The sequence below is a fragment of the Anopheles stephensi genome, chromosome 3 (genome assembly GCF_013141755.1).
Source record: "Anopheles stephensi strain Indian chromosome 3, UCI_ANSTEP_V1.0, whole genome shotgun sequence".
NCBI classification, from domain to species: domain Eukaryota; kingdom Metazoa; phylum Arthropoda; class Insecta; order Diptera; family Culicidae; genus Anopheles; species Anopheles stephensi.
The window spans coordinates 25,895,622-25,914,394 of NC_050203.1; the positions used below are offsets into that span (position 1 = coordinate 25,895,622).

Consider the following 18,773-nt stretch of genomic DNA (forward strand, 5'->3'; position numbering starts at 1 on the left):
CCCACGTTTACCTATTTTTATCGTACTCGGTGCCACCCCACTGGTACAAGCTTCAATAAAATGCTTGTATTGTAAAGCTTACCGCTGTTGCTACCGGGGATTTGCAATGCTTTGCTGCGGGATTAAGGTGACGAGCGGAAAACCCCCTGATGGAAAGTTTCGTCCTGACCCTAAGGTTTTAGAGGAAGTGAAGGAACATTAAAAGTTAAGAAGAGTATGTAATAAGAGTAGAAAAGAGAAAATATAAACCATAGCGTTATTACAATTTTCTTTCATTCTCTCTCCTTTAGTTACCCTTTTTAAGCTTCTTTTATTTTTAAGTTTTTTTTTTGTTTCTCATTATGTTAGACCTCAATTTTATCAATTCTAGTAAAAATTTCATATTTTTTATTTTCGAATTTTTATTCAATTGCATAACATTAAAACTCGCTATTCAACTAAACATTTCAACATGAGCTTTCGTGTTGTTATTCTCCTATCATTATTATTCTTTTTGATTGGAAAGCATTTGGCTTTTAAATAAACTTTGACCAAAAGCAAAACATTTTTTTCACAATTTTTGTATCCCTACATTCAAATTGAAACTGAAACCCAAAAAAACTCTTCTACCGGCACTGACACTAGTTTTTAAAATAGTGTAAACTATGTAGCAGCGAACGAATCCTTCCATCCCTTTCTGTGAAGGAAAAAATATCTCACTTCCTCCTGTCTAGCCAAAAAAAAAAAATGTCTAGCCCTATACACAACCCACTACAAAAGGCAATGAAATGCACTACGTTTGTTGTATAATGTTATAATACATTTTCACGCATTTTCCCCCCTATATAAAGTGAACAATGTTCGTCCGTCACTCGCATGATTTGATGTTCCTGTTTGCTGATTTGTAAGTTGATTTATTCATTTTTGTGTGTAAAATGTAAGTCTATAAAACGTTTTGGTCTCCTAGTGCGTTTTGATATAATACTTTTGGGTCGACGTTTGTATGGGGTTAGCCTTCTTTTCTTTTGCTTACGGTTTGAAAATGGTTTCGATTGAAACATTCGTTTTGAGTTTTTTATAAGAAGTTTTTGTTCTTTTTTTAGGGAAACCAATTATTGTTTGTTCTGCGGTGAAAGTTTTACAATTTTTCCAGTGATTGATTGTTGAATGGATTGAGGAATTTTATGCGCCTAGAGATATGCAATGTTTCTGTTCTGCTCTCGCCGGTTGCTTTGATGATGGAGCCGCCTAGTCTTTTGTAGATGAACTGCTGCGAATGAAGCATTTTTAGATTTGCATACTTTCTGGCGCTATTTATTTTAACTATCAAACATTGAACATTTTGAGACATAAATTGTTTTTAATCATCCTAAACGAGCAATGAACACATATTTGGACTATTCAAAATCAACAAAAAAGCTTCTGTTTATGATATTGTAAAATATGTATAGACTTTTTTAACGACTTTATTAAAGCGAACAACCGCAAAGAAACAACCTAGCTTTCACAAAAAGCTCCTTCCACACACACATTTTAATGAACGGACTAATTGGTGTAAGTTGCAACATAATCCCGGATTAGCAACAATATGCTTAACGTTTAAAGCCCACTCTCCCCGCCCCGCTCGTTATGATGTAATCCTTCCCCGCACTCCGCATACTGGCTCCACAATGGTGGAGCTGACGCAGCACTCGACACTTGACCGGCACTGTGGTTAGGCTGTCTCCCAGTCCCACGTCGGTTGCGTCCATATGTAGCCCGTGTTCGTCATAGAACAGTACGCGTTGTAGTACCGGCCAGGTGATCTAGCAGTAGGACGAAGTGTAGCAGGACAAAGCAGAAGCAGAAGTAGTTAGCAAAAGAAGGGGGTGGTTGCACAAATTTTAACAAGCAAAAAACACCAGACGGGCCCGCGTGTTTTGGCTGCATTGCGATAAAAGTTGGCTGAGTGCAATCTGCTGGCACACTCACACTCACCTGCAGTACGACCACTGTGGACATCGGCAGCGGAACAGCTGCTGGAATTCTTCTTTGCACACCTCATTCCACCAGCAGGTACGCTAGAGAGGGAAGAGAAATAAAAAATGAGATAGAAGAAGATGAAAAAAGCGCCCCTTCACACACACACACACACACACACCCACACACACATCGGCTCTACGAAACATTCCCCAAGCGCTTGACTCCTGAAGGTATGCAAACATCCGTTAGATGTTCTCTTTGAAGGGTCTGTTGAAGTTGTCTTTTTTCCCCCCTGACACAACCCCCCTTTTTTCCTTTTCTACACAGAAAACTCACACCACAAGCGGCAAAAAGCTTCTTTAAGGGTGCGGGAAAAAGGTAATAAATTTTCCGGATAGTTAAGCTAACCGGGGGATTGGAAAGTTTCTGCGAACGAATGCGAACGAAACCGAAAATGGGCTAGCAGTGCCGTGGTTTATTGACACGTCGTAACGGAAAGTTTTCCACTGGTAAAGGTTTCGCCGGTGGCCACGTGGCCGTCCAGCCCCTTTTGGGAAGGGGCCCATCAACTGTCCCGTGAATCATGTCAGGTTAATTAAGTCCACTAAATGATTCAGTTCGCACGCTCGGTGTGCTGTGCTTTACCTAAGTAAGGAAAAGGTTTTTCCATCGAAAATTATCTTCCGTTTTTGCAACGGTTGAACGATTCGGTTGGAATGGGGTGAGCGACACAAAGTTTTGCGCCGTAAGTTCAAGAGTAGGAAGCTACCAGAAGGTTGCTGCTCGGATGCTTCACCGAACCGTTGTCATAACTTTGTGATGAACAGCAATGTTCACCTCAGAATTCAGGCGGTAAGTTTGGGTGCGACAGTTTCTGCTGCTGTCTACCGGCTGTCGGGCTAGGAAAGATAGCTTTATAATGAGGTTAAATTTTTGTGTCTCGCTTTTTGGGTGCAGGAAAACACGGTAACAAATTGAATTTGTCACCAGCAGCGGTACGCTTCCAGGAGTGGTAGTAATTTGTTGGATTAGAAAAAAAGTTGTGCTTGATGTCAGGGAAGTTTCAAGTAGCGCTGTCTGTGTGCAAGAGGTGGTGTCCTGAAGATGATTGTTACAGTGCTCTTCTGCTGGCTAACGGCTGTTTGGGATATTCAACTAGCCTCAGCTTAAAAGTATCTTCTGCATATGATAGCGAAGCATGGTTCAGTTGTGATTTAAAAACCGACCTTAGAGGCATACCTCTCGCTTAATTGAAAATTAATGTTTTTATGGGTAAAAAGTTTCTCTCTCTCTTTCTCTCTCTCTCTCTCACACTTCCTTGATCGACGATCAGTTAGGTCATGCCTGCAATTTCTGCCTTACTAAACTTATTGATACCGCTTAGTTGAACTCCTCATTATGAGGGAACGAACCAGACGTGATTTGAACCTCGGTCCTTCCGGGTGAAGACCGGCGCCCAGAAAGAGAAGAAGAGTGTTTCTCAATCCAGGTGAAAGATATCTTCAAGTGAATTTTCTTTTAGGTTTACATAGAATAATTGATTGGTTAACAAAATTTTTAGTATTTTTCGTTCTTTTCAGACTTATTGCTTCTGAAAGCTTGAATAATTAATAACTATCTAAATTAGAAATACGTTTAACACATTCATCTGGCAGGAAAAACTCTGGAAATAAGCTCACAGTAATGTTGAAGCAGAAATTAAAAATGCTTGTGGCTCTTTTAAATGAACCGTAAATCCCTGTTAGCATCGAAAGCACTTGCTTCGAAATAAATTACAAAGGTGGTCTCGCTGCTTTGCGATTTTTGATGGAATATTAGGGTGGTTTTGTGTCTCGAAATCCATTTTTTTTTATAAAAATACGCTAGTTTGTATATTTATTTTACTCTCTGTTTTATTTCTTAATTTATTCTCATGAATACCTCCACTTAACGATCGATTTCCTACTGTCCATACTGTTTACCGAATAAGATATCACAAGCCGTCTTAAGCGGTTATTGCAAACTTTTATACATTTTTGCATCTCGATTCGTCTTACACACCACACATGCTAACCCACCTCATAAACGAGCAACTCGCTTAATCGAACAACTTTCATAATGAGACAGGCATCAACTTCTCAACTTCAAGCACCTTTCAAAACTATCGACTTCACCAGCTTCCTCTAACGACAGGCGCAGACCGATAACGGAACTCTTGCTCACATGCAGCAGTACACTTGCACCGCAAAAACCCTCCAGTACCGGCCAGCAAAATGTCTAGCAAAGTTTAACTCTCCCAACAGGCAAACCACCCGACCGGCCGAACACCGCCAAGTGCCGCCTAAGTGGATAACTTTGTCCAAAGCGGCCGTCCGGTCCCGAGAAGTTCTCGCTTGCCAAAAGACCCGGCCATTTATGTCCACTCTTTGTAATCAGATGCCTCTAGCCCAGCATTCCCAGCGTTTCACCAGCAAGCTTCGGTCGATCGCAATCAGCCTAATTTATCATCGTAATTAATGGTTCAGCGTTTTTTTTCGGGTCACACTTCTCACATCTTTTTCTTCTTCTTTTGTAATGTGCGCAAGAATACAATGGTTAAGTGGTAGTGTTCCAGCATTACTTTAGCCACTTGCCAGACATCTCCGACGACCGCCTGTTCCTTGCCCGTTTGTGTGGGTGTGTAAATATTTTGATGGATTGAGACAAAATTTTCATCTTAACAGCCATTAATCTCTCGTTTTTCTCCCGGAAGGGGGGGCGAGATGTACAAAACGCGTCAACATCATGGTTTCGAAATTTATTTATTTATTTTATCTCCACCCGGCGGGGCAGCAGCAACACCAACACACCGGATATTGAGCTGGGAAAACGGACCTTCAGAGAGGGGGACAAAAAAAAATATTGCATGGAAAATCCTACATCACGACGACCCGCACCCGAGACTCGACGTGATTCCAACGAATCGCTTCAATTGCTTTTGCTACGAGCGATTCGACCTAGGCGAGAGAAGGTCCACCGAAAGGAGGAAACGGCGGAGGAAGGTGGGCCTGATACAAGCGAATAATTGGATATTTTATTGAGGTTTTCAGGGCCAGCCAGCCAGCCAGCCAGCCGGCTAAGAGATTTCCAAACGATCGTTATCTTTCGCTTTCGCCGCGTACATGTAAGGCAATCGACCGTAGTCAGACAACAAGCCACAAGTGTTTGTGCTCTTCCTTGCGATGGAGAGCGAATGGATGCTTTCGTTCGCAAGAAAAGCAGCTTCAGGCGTGTGCTAACATTCGATAAAATCATTGTTTCTTGCTTAAGAGTATGGCGGTGTGTGTGTGTGTGTGTGTGTGTATGTGTGAAAAATCCTTAAATCCGGTCGCGATCCTACACCAACCAACATTATCATTACTTCGCATCACTTTCCATTCCAAGAACGCACAGCCACCGGCGACGGCACACACAGTGAAATGTGATTGTGTGTTCTCGAGAAGAAGCAAATGAATATTTTCCATTCGGAAAAGCATTTTAAACACATTTTCACTCCCTGAATGGTAAGGACTTTTTCCCTTGGTGCACTGCTCACAAGCCGACTCTGGAGAGAGTGACGAATAAAAATGATTTTTCCAGGATTTTTTTTGTGCTCGGAGACTTTTTTGGGAGGCATTTTTACGTTATTGGTTTTGCGTGTGCGTGAAAATTTCCATTTTCAACGCACAAACCTGAGCCACAAATCCCATTTACGCGCTGCGTCTCATTTTTATTACCACTTCCCTTCGTCTTATGGTTGAGCAAAAGCTTTCTGCGGCAATAAAAGGATTCTCGGTAAAAAGGAGCCAGTGTGGAAGGCGCAAAACCAGAACAACATTTTTCCACGACATAGCTTACCTACCCACGGCAAAAAATAGCCCCGGCTGGCGTTCAGGCTCAATTAATGGAAGGGAAATTGATTTTCTTTTGCCGTCGCCGGATGTTCGGCAATCCTTTCCTTTTTGGTGGTATGTTAATACTTCTCCCTCCATTTGTTTTGGTTTTGCTTTGCTTTGTCAACTTGCTATAGAAGAGAAAAATTGCAAAAGCTTTTAAAATAGAAAGCGAAAGCAGAATGGGACGGGGACGCCTGAGAGAATGCGCTCCAGAAAAAAGGGGGAATGAAAATACAATTATTTTTCGGTCGAAATTTTTCATTGGCCGGTATTCTTTGCAAGCGTGTGTGTGAGTGGAAGCAAAAAAGGGTTGGAGGAGGATGATATTTCCAGCATCAAAGCGCTCGAGAAACGTTTTACCACTCGTTTGTTAGGAAGGGTTGCCTGGTTATGCTAATTTAATAACACTTGGAAAAATCTCCGAACGCTAACTTCCTGCTTTCGAGTTTATTAATATTTTTAGGTTAGACTCTCTTTTAAATTGAAGCGCTTCACAATTAAATTAAGCACTCGCTTGAAATTCCTAAAGACGGAGGGAAATTTCAAGGGATTTAAGGTGTAATGAGCTTCAAACGTTGGGTGAGAGAGCAGACTGAACAAGTGATTGATGTTGATAGCTGTCTGTTACAGTAGTGAAAACTGTTCAAGCTTTACAAGACTCTTCTTCATTTCAAGGCTCTACAATCTCTCGGAACCTGGCAGTTCCGGCTTCTCGGACTGTTTTTTACCCTTAGCTAGATATTTAGTCCGGCGCATATTGAAACGTTCCGCAACGCTACCTAAAGTTTCGTTCGAGGCCTTTCTTCTTAATTTAATTAACAATAGAAACCATAAACGATACATTTTCGACAATATGGCAGAATTTGGAAATTTTCGAGAATATAATAAAGAACATAATAAAAAATAAAAAAAATAAGCTTAATTGTTATATAGTCAGAAAAAAATGCATAGATTGTGCCTTTGCGTATTGTTTACGCCAGAATGTAGGCAAGGTATAGAATTTACGCCATTTCGGTATTGAAAATTAAGGTATCACTGTAAAATTAGCAATTTTTCAAACTTAAAGACATTTTGCAGCAAGGTGTGAGGATCCAAACATTTGGTTTATCAACAATAAACAGTCGTAATCATCTAAATACTTATCCACAATCACTGAAAGAGTTTAGCTACTGTTGGCGCCTAAATGTAGGCTGTGCTAAAAATCATTATTGTATAAACTTGCTTCAGCTCAGCAAGTACTCACTTGCTAGTAGTAACTTTTGTAATATATATATTGGAAACGTATCGAATTGGAGTCAAACCCCTCATAGTTTTCCATCTTTTTCGAGCTTTTTTTTTACCTCATATTACAAGAATGAAGAGACCAGCTTCCAAGCTCTCTGTCACAATGTCATGATTGCATTCCTTGTATTTATATAAACATTTTACATCAATCAAGCAAAAACAATTTTCTTCCCTCCTGAAGTAAATCGAAAAACGTCTACCTTTGCTACCACTGCTGCCCCGGCTCAATAACACAGACAATGTATCGTTTTCACCGAACCGCTATCACGACACACAATCGTTGAAAGAAGCAATCATACCATGGCTATATATGTCATGTTCCGAACCTAAGAAATCCCGACGCAAGCTAGGTATGAATAGCAGTAGAGGAAAAAAAAGGAACAGAAAACGCTAAGGAAGGCTCACCGAACAGATTGCTTTCATTGAATTGAGTTCAATTTTATCGGCTTGTAGCATAAACCTTCGCTCTCTCGCACGAGCAAAGGCTTTTGCTGTTGCTGCTGCCCGACGAACCGTTACCGTAATGCTCCGTACCCAACCCGACAAGGAGCAGAAATTCCAGCACGGGCGCTTGGATGCCAGGATCACATACAACGAAACGTTCAGGAATGCTTCTAGTGCCGCGCTAGGGCAGGACTCGCCGACGTGCGATAACGAAGCAACCGGAGCGGAATGAAAGCGCATTAACTGCGCACACATGCGGCACAGGTGAAATAAAAGGTAATGAAACGCCCGGAACTCACCTCCGTCAGATAGCCTCGCACACTTTGATCCGAGTAGCTGCGCTTAACGATGCGGCCCGACGCTGCCGGCAGGATGGATATTGCACCGAACACGGCGAACGCTACCCACACCTGAGGAGTGTGAAGAGAAAGCAAACAAACTGGCATTAGAGCAGGAAGAAGAAGAAGAAGAGGCGGTAAAGAAAGTTACAGGAGACGAGAAAGGACATTTCAATCGGGAACTTTGCCAAAGCGAACGATGTTACGAAGTAAACGGATAATAAAGCGAAAACTGTGTGAGATGAACAGAAACATTGCAATAAAGTTGGTACGACACCACCGACGTCGACTAGCTTCGTGGAGGGCGATCCGAGCCTAGGTTCAAACCATAAATCGGTGGTAATTCCGGGCGTTGCGCGAGCGGAATGTAACTGTAGCGAGGGGTCTTGATTAAGGCTGTATTTTTTTTTCTCCTTACAACAAGAAATGAAAACAGCACAGCTCCTCCGTGGTACGTGCCGAACATGGCTCGAAAGCGAATGACAAAGGTAACGTTCGAAGCAGGGAGAAAGAGACAGGAAAAAAGGTATCAAAAAAGCACTTCCAAAGAAAACTGAGCAATGGAGGAAAAGCGATGGAAATAATAAAAGCAAAATAACAATGTCAGCCATTCTCGGCTACTGGCACCGCCAGTGAGCCAACGGAGAAGGGTAGCGCATTCACTTTTGCTACTGTACTTTTGGCTTGCAAAACCACAGGATGTGTGCCACAAGGGAGTTTGGAGTCGTTTGGGGGGGTGATGAGAATGAAGAATGGGGAGAAAAAAAGGGTTGAAAAGTTTCTTTTTTTGCCTCTTTTATTCTCTCGCTAGTAAAATTCCTGCTACTTGTGTGAGGCTAACGAAGAATGGCCGCAATACACTTGGGCAACGAGATACTACAGTGCTGTGCTGTGGGAAAGTAAATGGGATAAGTAATTAAGATGTGATGGCTGTTTAGTTATTTAAGTACATTTAACGTGGCTTTGGGTGGGAGTATTTACGGTTAATTAAGGTAACTGTATTGTTATAAATTATAAAAAATCAATCGTTACTATTTTTTTAGCCAATGGTCAACGCTGTACATGATTATTGAGTTATTAGATTAAGCGCCTGAAAGTGTGCAATTTTTTTTTTCATTTCCGTTTATAAATATTTACAGTTCGAGCTAGAGCTAGAGCTTAAATTTCTTCGTATTATCAGACTATATGCTTAAATAAGGTTTGTCTGTTCTTTATGAGTAGATAGTTTGAATTTAAAATTCAAATTTTAACTAATAAAGGGTAGTCATTAAAAGATTTTTTGTGTGATATTTTGCAATTATTTTGGTTTGCTGAATTAGGATATTATATTGATTTTTGCTGAATCAACTGAACACGAAAATGAAGTAATGGTACAGAACAAAACGTCGACATTAATCTAGTACGAAATTGGATAAAGAAAATCTATGAACTCGAGCGTTTGCTTAATATACTCCCAAATGTAGGCAATCTAATGTTTCTTGCAACGCATGCTAGATTTAGGTTGCTATTGAACAACATTTAAGAGAAATTTGTTTTTTAAAATATTTTACCAGAAAAAAAAACATAGAAAAGCAATTGAATAATGCGAAAACGGCTTGAAAAAATATAAAACGTTCAAAATATTGCTCTTTAAAATTTTTCTATATGCTGCCAACCAACAGCACCGCACTGTAGCCGCAACAAACGACGGGCATCAATAATACCGTAAAAATGCCCGTACCACCATTTGTGGCTCGTGCCTGATCGATAGCGGCATAGTTGGAGCCTGCCGCCTCTACCATAATCGGGCCATCCTTACAATCTTCTGCCGGGCTCAGAAGCCCTCGTCCTTATCGATCCTGCAGGTTTTGATGGGAAAAAGCCCGGGATGAGCGTCCCGGGAAGATGCAAGACAAAACGAAGGGACTAACACCAGGAAGCACAGGGAAACAATGCTTTTCGTTTCCCTTATTATAGCGTCAAGTATGCTGGCCGCTCCGAGCGGCAAACGGCTAAGTGCGTCATAATACTACTACGCCAACCGAAGAAAAAAAGCTGAGTGGAAGAAGCGAAAAGGATTTCAAAAAGTCATCTCGATGGAACCTTGTCTGGAAGGTATTGGAAAGCAGCATCATTAAGGACAGGATGGGTTTTTTTTGTAATACTGGAAAGGCCATTGTTTTAATTCGACATGAACATCATCGAGGAACATGAGCGACATGAGCGATAACATGAGGAAAAAAATACCAGGATTAATCTTATGTAAAGTGATATAAAAAAAGTTCTAGCTACAGAACGTTTACCTTATTCATTTTGCTTCTTCGATTCACTTTCTCGCCGATTGATACCATTCTGTTCACAAACAGCCTATCCTGTTCTTCAACCGGTCGACCGATCTGCCGCCAAAACGGTTGCTCAGACGGTGAATTGTGCAATTGTCGTCCAATTGCTACCACTTTGCGGTTGATGATGATGCTCCCTATGCTCGCAAGCCGGCTTGTTGTGAGATCAAAACTCTCACTCACTTTGCCATCAACAAACAACAACTCTTTCAAATATCGCCAATCAGATTGTTGGTGTGTCGCGATTTGAAGTTATCCAATCCACAACTACACTTATCCACCGCGTGAAGAAATCAATTCCTGGCACTTATCGGGTGCGTGTTCTCACTGCTGTTTTACAGAGCCATCCACTTTATGCCGGGTGTCGATGCCGAACGCTCACTCACTAATAGACACATTCGGATGATGAGAAATGGCCAACAGGCCCACCAAAAACAACCACCACCACGAACGCGTACGAAAGCGCGTCAGTAAAAACAAACTGAAGAACCCACGCGCAAAAACGTCCGCTTTCCTTTCCAACTTGTTGATAACGATGACAGACAGAACAGAGGATTCGTAGTAAACGAAGCAAACTGCTGGTTCGGTTGATAAATTGATGTTTCTACCGCACGTTGCTTTCTTCTGCTGTTTCTCCTGCTATGAGTCGGGCGGCCGGCGACTCGTACTGCTCGGGATTAAAGGTTGTGTGCGAGTTTTTGTTCGTTCTGTTGCTTCTCGGTTGTAGGCAGTAAGGAGTCTAAGATTTATTCATGAGGTTCACTTTCTATTTCTATGGGCCGATGGACCGATGGGCAAAGGGACTTCCCTGGAGGTCTTTTTTGAGGTTTTCTCCTTCCGTCTATCTTTGTTGAATACTATTTGCATCCGGCACGCAAATCATCACTGCACTTTTCTGTAGCCTTTTTCTCCTCTTGGGAATGATAAATTAATCAATCTTTCACAATACGCAAATTTTGCATGTAAATGCGTTGTACCGTACTCGATACACGTTCTGTACACCACACTCAATATTGTCTTGCGGCAGACAAAACAAATACGTTCGCACACACACACTCAAACACACAAATTACACGTGAGCGCAATTCACAAAACACAACAATCGGCAGTGATTGTAGGCAAGAGCGGGGACCGGATAACGATGGCGGTGACACCACTGGCGGTGACAGCTGGCTAGCTCCCCCAGTTCGTGTAGCGTGTGGACTGGCGTTCAAACGGGTGTAAATAGACCGACGTCAAAACACTCCCGGTGCCGTACGGGTGAAAGGAAGATCATCAACTGAACTGCGACCGAACGACGCGGCTGCCGCTTTTGGATGCCGCCGGTTTTTGCGCTTTACCGGAGCGCGCAGAACGTTCTACCGCTGGGTACGTGTGCTTGGTGAGATGCATAGGTGAAGTCGGTTGCTAGAGTGAGTCAACTAGTCGTTTTATTTCAAATGGGACTTTTGGTTCGAAAGCGGGAAAGTTTTGCAAACGATGAGCTTTCTTGATGGAGACGCCTGGTGGCGTGTAAGAAAAGAAAAGCTCATAGGAAAAGCTTTCAGCGAAAAAGGATTACCGAAAGATTCGAATATTTGCTAAACATTCTTCGAAACAGGTTGTAGGATTTGCATTTTTTCTTATTTTATGCGATGTGAAAAAATGAGGATTAATCTTAGAAAACCTTACAATTTTTTTATTTATAAACTGAGGTCACATCTCCCTTTTTTATAATTTTTTCACATGGTTTTCCGAACAAAAAAATTTGTTTAAGAGTTTTTAATTTTGACAAAATCTTGAACAAAATTGGAACAACGTAGCTGTGCCACCAACCTAACGGAAGTCAGATAATTTAAACGCAGATGACCTAAGTCATTTTTTAACATTATTTTTAAATATTTTGTAAATTAATATATAGATTACGGATCGCTACAGCAGCGTGAAAATTTAAAAGATTATTGAAAGGGCATTCTAACTTTAGAAATCAATCACCAAAACGCACTAATTTATCATCGCAAATATTTTCCACCTTTTACTGTCGAATATTTGAGATAGGTAAAAACTAATTATCATTAATAAAACATAAAAAACTTATTAAAAACCTACCCAATTAAGGTAACATCTTTTCAAGGTGCATTTAGTAAAAAGTAAGAAGTTTCTGAAAGATGCACATTGGAGCAATATCTCATAGTATAAATTTCTTCTTTTTTGGTAAAAACGGAAATTTTACAAACAATAAGCTGCACATGTTTCTCATACTCCTAAAATGCAAGAGCTTATCATCCAAATAATACAACAAACATTTATTAAATTAATGCTTAAAGTCGCATACCATCGTTGCTGATAAGTCTTCAAGCATTGAATCTAGAGCAATAATCTCGAATGGCTTTTATCTTTACAAGGTTTCACTGTGTTTTAAAAAAAGGTTTAAATAATGGCTGACATAACAAGGGCTACAAATACGAGCTTGCAATATTCGAACTGGACCTCAGTTAAATCGTGACCAATTTACAGGTCTCTATCGTACTTTCTCAAGATGTGGGTCAAAACCAACAACTTCAACTGAGCAACAACACTTTCCTGGAAACAGAAATGCGTGGAAAGATCTGACTTGAAATGTGTCAAGGATTGTGAGAGAGACCAATTCCACCTTCCTATTGTCTACCTCATCTTCATCAGAGCCGAAAAGGGGCTCGAACATTGATTATTCAAATCTTTAATTGGCTGATTTTGTTATGACACCAAAATAGTTTCTACCAAGCGTAACGTATCTTTTCTAAAGAGGTGTTTCGAGCAGTTGATGTTGAGTGCAGAACAATGGATTACTCACAGTTTTCCTTAAACGTGAGGAGGACAAAGTTGTGCGCCCTCTAGCGACCAATTTATTAGATCGTTTTATCGCAAATTAATTAGCCGATGATGGTACTCACCAGCATCATAGATATTAAGAGACGACTCGAAAAAAAAGCTCAACACTCGGCCAACCGACTCAATTTAACCCGATTTTTTCCCACTAAATCCAATAAAACATTTCTGCTCAAAAGGAGATCAAAGCACTGTTACGAAAGGTCATGGCCTTGGTCACAAAAAATGAACTGGATATTCGATTGCGCTGCTGTTCAAACAATATTCGTCACATCACGTTCAAAAACCCATCTACAGGAGCGTTAGTGATGCCAACCGGTCATATATGTACCTTCATCACGCCCGGGGATTAGGTCGAGGATATGTATGTGTTGTACAATTTCGTTCACTTGCACCAAAAACACCGAGGTTGAAATGTTTATAATGCGTGCAGCAAACAGCAGGAAAGGTAAAGCATTGCTCCCGGTTCACCTTGCTCCGGATCAGGGTGACACGCGTGGAATGCTAATTCTTACGAACGGTACACGCAAACGAACGGGCAGCTGGTGGTGTGGTTTTAGACACACACCGCACTTGATTATGCGTATGCTTGCTCATGCATTACAGAATTCGGTATCGGTGCGAAAGAGGTGTCTTCATTTTAATGTGTTTATCGTCGATTATAAACTAATAAAGCAAAGCGAGTGTGTATGACCAGCTATTCGCTACTACGAATCGCTTCTGACGAATCTCTCGGGGGCAGTGAAGTACGTTACAGTTGGCGTAACTCTACCGAGCTTATCGATAAGCTAGCGGTTTCGTCGGTTGGCCTAGATTTCGTGATATTGCGTCATAGTTCGCTCACTACGCCCGTCTGGTCCCGGGTGGTCGAGGAATGGAAAAGTTGACGCATGCATGGCACATTTTTCTGCCCATCTCATTGCACATTCATGCACTCGGAGTGCAATATGCCGAGGATTGGGTCAATGCACCGAAGGGATGAACAATTTTTAAGGTTTTTACTTTAGGCTTCTGGGAGACAAAATAAAATGAGTTTAGCAGATTCTAAATTAAATTGTACGATAAACCATTTTATCTGCATTTCTTTGATTTTCACTGCAGGTTATTTTCGGATTTACGCTACACGGCTAATTTGTCAAAGCGCCATGTAGACGAAAGCTTCACTTCTTAAATTAAACCATTCTCTCTGGTGACATGTTTCAAACGGGATGGCAGACGGTACGGTAAGAATGTTTTTGGAGCGTTATTTTTAGATTGCTCAATTTCATGGAAAATGTGAGTAAAATATTTAGCTTACACCGTACCTGTACCGTTCACGGATGCTCGTAGGTGGCAACATAAACCGGGATAAAGGTAAGGCACCGATGGATGTGCCTTAAATTCTGGGGAATAAAACCACTACACTTCAAACTTTTCGCTTACGTTCAACACAAACTTTTTTGCTTTTTTTTCGTGAGTACTACCATGATTCGCGGTGGTAGATTACCACTCAACAGTTGGGGCTTTTGATAAATTGTACAACATGGATAAAGTGGTTTACGAGAGCTCAAGAACAGGAGCGTTCCTTGTAATGTGAAGCAGTGCTATATTTAACCATATATTTCAGGTGTAGAAATATCGTACGATTAAGGGCTCACATGGGTTTTGATTGTTGCTTCGAAGGATTCACATAAGGGAATTTAGTGATAAAAGTACTTGGAAGGTAATTATGCGTTATTTAACAAAGCTTTTATCTATAAAGAACCACCTTACTACAAGCATTTAAGTCATAAATTTATATTCAAAATCTAGTTTCTATGTATGTATAGGGATACTATATCTTTTCCTTTTCGTTTATTTTCCATCCAAAAGTTATTTATTTTTCAAAAATGTTGAGGAGTTTTTTCACTGGTAAAAGGAGTTTTGTGTAGCTAAAATTTGAAATAATACAAGCATGAACACTTATTATACTAATTGTAATCGTACTTATCATACTACGATGTAAAGATGTTTGAAATTATCTTTTTTTTATGGGAAAGTTTAATAATTATTCAAAAATTGAGTTTTGTTGTATTAAAATTGTTTTTGATGATACTTTCTTTATCTAAGACTGCTTTATTCAAACTTGAACCTTTTTTATTGCTTCTCTTATTGCCAGTTAAATTATCACAAATCCAAATCACTAAGACTCGGGGTATGAAGCTCTAATAACCATAAGATTTTTTAGCCATACAGCCATAACCATAAGAAATTTTTCAAAAAGCATATTCAAATAAAAAAACGCAACAAAAATTGATTTCACTTTCATCTGAATGTTGCGTCGACATTGGATTACGTATTTTGAAGTTATAAATTTGACAGGGTTTAAATAAAGTCCAGTCTGACAGCTACTAACAGAATCAAATTTTGGCCAAATCAAATGTCATCTTACTATCAACCCAGCATCTCAGCTCTCGTAAAACTGGTGACATCTAGCGGCAAACTCAAAAAGTGGCATAACACGCGCAATTAATGTTTGAAACTAAATGCATTCAATTTATTCTAGTTATTTCAGCTATTTTTGTGTCAATTTTCAGAGCTAAATAGATTCGGCTATGACTTCAAGGGTTCACCCGTGCACCAGCCGCCACCGGCAATCCATACTCGTTGAAAGGTGTTTGCTGCTGCACACCAAAGTTCTCGGGTGCTGCAGGAGCTTGAGCAGCAGCAGCGGGATTGGCCGAGCGTCCTTGCTGAACTGCCTCCTCCTGTCCACCGGGAGCAGCACGTGCAATCTCAACATTTGTGGGCGCACCTTCAAAAGCTGACCCACCGGCAACGAGCCGAATTCCGGCCTGAGATCCAAACGCCGTTACAAAGGACCGTTGTAGCGGGGCTGGTGCGGCAGCTGGAGCTGGCATAGCACTGCGAGCATCAATGACTCCTGGAAGTGATGGGGCTGGAGCTGAAGCAAGGGCTGGTGAAAGTGCTGGAGCTACACCAACGGCTGGTAGTGGAGCAAGCCGAGTGGACACCACTGATGGAGTGAAGAATGGTGCAGGAACTGCAGCAGCTCGGACAGCTGGAGCAACGGCAGCAACGGCTGGTGCAGCATAGGCTAGAGGAGTTTCAACAGCATAAGGACGAACCGTCTTCAACACGGGACCGGCAACAAGCTGAGGAGGGGCAGCATACACCGTTGGGACGGCTTTTACAACAGGAGCAGCCACGGGAGCTGCTGCGTAGGCGAGCGATGATGCCACCGGAACGAACGAAGGTGCATAGCTACGTCCAACGACCTGACTGTAGGCTGTTCTTAGAACACCTTGGGCCGGGACGGTGTAGGCCGCAGCTACCGGGACTGCTACTGGTGCCGCTAGATAGGTTGACGCTAGTCCTGCCTCCGTAACGGTGGACAACGTGGTCGCCACCGTCAACAGGAAAAGCTATGGAATTTTAGCAGGGAAAAGGTTTAGAAAAGGACCCGTCTCGTCAGGAGTAACTAGACTACCTACCGAACGAACGAACGATACGGCCATGGTGTTTGGAGGATTAGATGAAGACGTACGCCACACAACTGATGCACTTTTCGGCGAATAGGTGTGACTTTTATAATCGAAACACGACTTCGTATAAGCGATATCCCTACCCAAAGTGGGTGATTTTTTGTTAGGTTTCGTCTTTTGTTGGTAACACCCTGTCGGAGGCCAGCGTGCAGGTAAAGTACAATCGAATTATTCACAATGCACACACTGCAGCTTGGTGCGGTTTTATTTTTTTTGTGTCGTTGCCCATCCAAAATCCAACGTAACATTAGGAGCTTTAAATTTGAATTTAAATTGTTTCATTATCGTCATGGACTGCTACCATTGACAGGGTGATGTAAAGCATCAAAAAACAAATGAAAAAAAAAGAGCAACGAGCTTTTGGCTCACCTTTGCCGTTACGATGGTAACATGAATTATGCAGAATGCTTCTCCTGTGCAGTGAGTGCACGTTTGAAAGGTGGTTGAGAGAAGTGAGAAAAGAGAAGCAAGAAAACAGCATTAAAACCAATCAAAGAGACCTGACGTACGAACAAACCCGAAAAAAAAGGCTTCCCATTTCCTTTTCTTTCGACTTTGCTGTAGGGGTTTTTGGTTTCTGTTTTTCATCATTCACTCACCGTGCACCGTGATATTTTCAAAGCAATTTTTCGCACAACCCTACACACACACACGCGCGCTTGGATAAACCTACTCCGTTCATGGAACGAAATCCGATCCGGGGATGGTGTTTTGTGTTTGGTGAAAAATTAATTTTCTTGTTGGAAACTTTTTCGCGGCTTGCACGTCTTGCCTTTTTGTGCGATGCTGCCAACGCGGCAACGCTTGCACGGCTTCCTGGATAGATGAATCTAAATCTCATTCTCGTCGAAGGGAAAACCAAAACAAAAAGGACCTGCATTCGTTTGGTAAGCGAAACGCTGAACTCATAACGGGTGGTTCGTGTGGTTTTGGGAGGAACGGGAGTCCCGCATCATATACATGCTTTGCGTGAAGTCAATCTCGGCAACGGAACTAATCGTGCCTGCTTACAGGTGAACCGGTGGGAAGTCCCTAACCGGAAATCTCACCGGTGGTAGTGAGATTGGTGCGGGATTGCTTGCTTACTTTCGGAAAATTCGAATGCCTGTAATGGTTTTGTGGTGGTTGTGAATATTTCAACTCCAATAACCCACTTCACTGCTTTGGTTATGGGGAAGTTGAGTTAAATATTAAATAAGTTTTGATGGAGAGCTAAATTAATGAAATTTTAGTTCGTTAAAGTGTGCTTAGTTGTAATATACCGGCAAATTTTAGCTAGCAAATATAAAACAATTTACTACAATAATGTCTTTAAATTAACTCCTTCAATATTCTGATACTTGACTGTTTTTAATTATAGATGTGGATTTGAGAAAGCATAAGATAGCTGTAAATCTTGTTTCACTTTTTCCAAAATTTCTAATTAAACCTTGTTTAAACTTCAACCTTTTTTTAATGGCCTTTTCTGGAAAGCTTTTTCACCTTTCCACGGAAAACGAAGCTGTTTTTGTACCAGCTTAATTACACTCCCTTGTGCGCCCGTCATTAGCTTTATTGATGGTGACATGAGCGTCATGTGGCCGTGTGTTGGTTCTTGGACACTATTAAAAGATTTGTCCATGATCGGTAAAGACTAAAATGAGTTAGCCCGAAACTTTTTGCACGTATGCGTGTGTGTGTGTGCTTGTTTCTGTTTGACTGTGAATAGGATAGGGCTAAAAATAGTGCACCTATGTGGAAGAAGACAGCGCAGAACTAACACGAAACAGACGCCCCGTACCGAAGCATCACGAAATTAGCCTATTTATAGGAGAACGATAAACAGCACACATCCTTTCCACCGGCCAATGTTTGCTGTGCGCAGAAGGCGCGTGGACGTGTTTGAAACTTTGACCGGGCGGATGGACAGATTGCTTGAATGGCGCTTAATTAGAAACAAAGTCTTATCATTATATTTTGTTTCATTTTTTTACCGTTTCTTTACTTGGTTTTAGTAAAATCTTTCCTACAGTTAAGAATTTAAACAAAAATCCTTCCTTCCTGCTATTCTAGTAAATTATCAACCTAATCTGCTCTAAACGCATGGGAAATATCTCTCCTTATTTTTCCCTTCCGTAGCTATAAAATATCGATCTCAAAAACTTGTAATCACACTATTTCAGCGGCGACATAATGAGGAAA

At 41.3% G+C, this 18,773-nt stretch overlaps 2 protein-coding genes across 2 annotated transcripts; both read right to left on the reverse strand.

Annotated features, from left to right (window-relative positions):
- Window positions 1-373: 373 nt before the first annotated feature.
- Window positions 374-11,525, reverse strand: LOC118511440. The gene is made up of 4 exons (XM_036054539.1): window positions 10,183-11,525; window positions 7,862-7,972; window positions 1,957-2,039; window positions 374-1,784 (listed from the first exon to the last, which is right to left on the reverse strand). Exons 1-4 carry the CDS (start codon window positions 10,228-10,230, stop codon window positions 1,694-1,696), a joined length of 333 nt encoding a protein of 110 aa, XP_035910432.1. The 5' UTR covers window positions 10,231-11,525; the 3' UTR covers window positions 374-1,693.
- A 4,030-nt stretch (window positions 11,526-15,555) lies between these two features.
- On the reverse strand, window positions 15,556-16,639 carry LOC118511441 (cuticle protein 38-like). Its single transcript, XM_036054540.1, has 2 exons — window positions 16,542-16,639; window positions 15,556-16,472 (listed from the first exon to the last, which is right to left on the reverse strand). The coding sequence occupies exons 1-2, from the start codon at window positions 16,563-16,565 to the stop codon at window positions 15,648-15,650; spliced, it is 849 nt and encodes a 282-aa protein (XP_035910433.1). The 5' UTR covers window positions 16,566-16,639; the 3' UTR covers window positions 15,556-15,647.
- Between the last annotated feature and the right edge of the window lie 2,134 nt (window positions 16,640-18,773).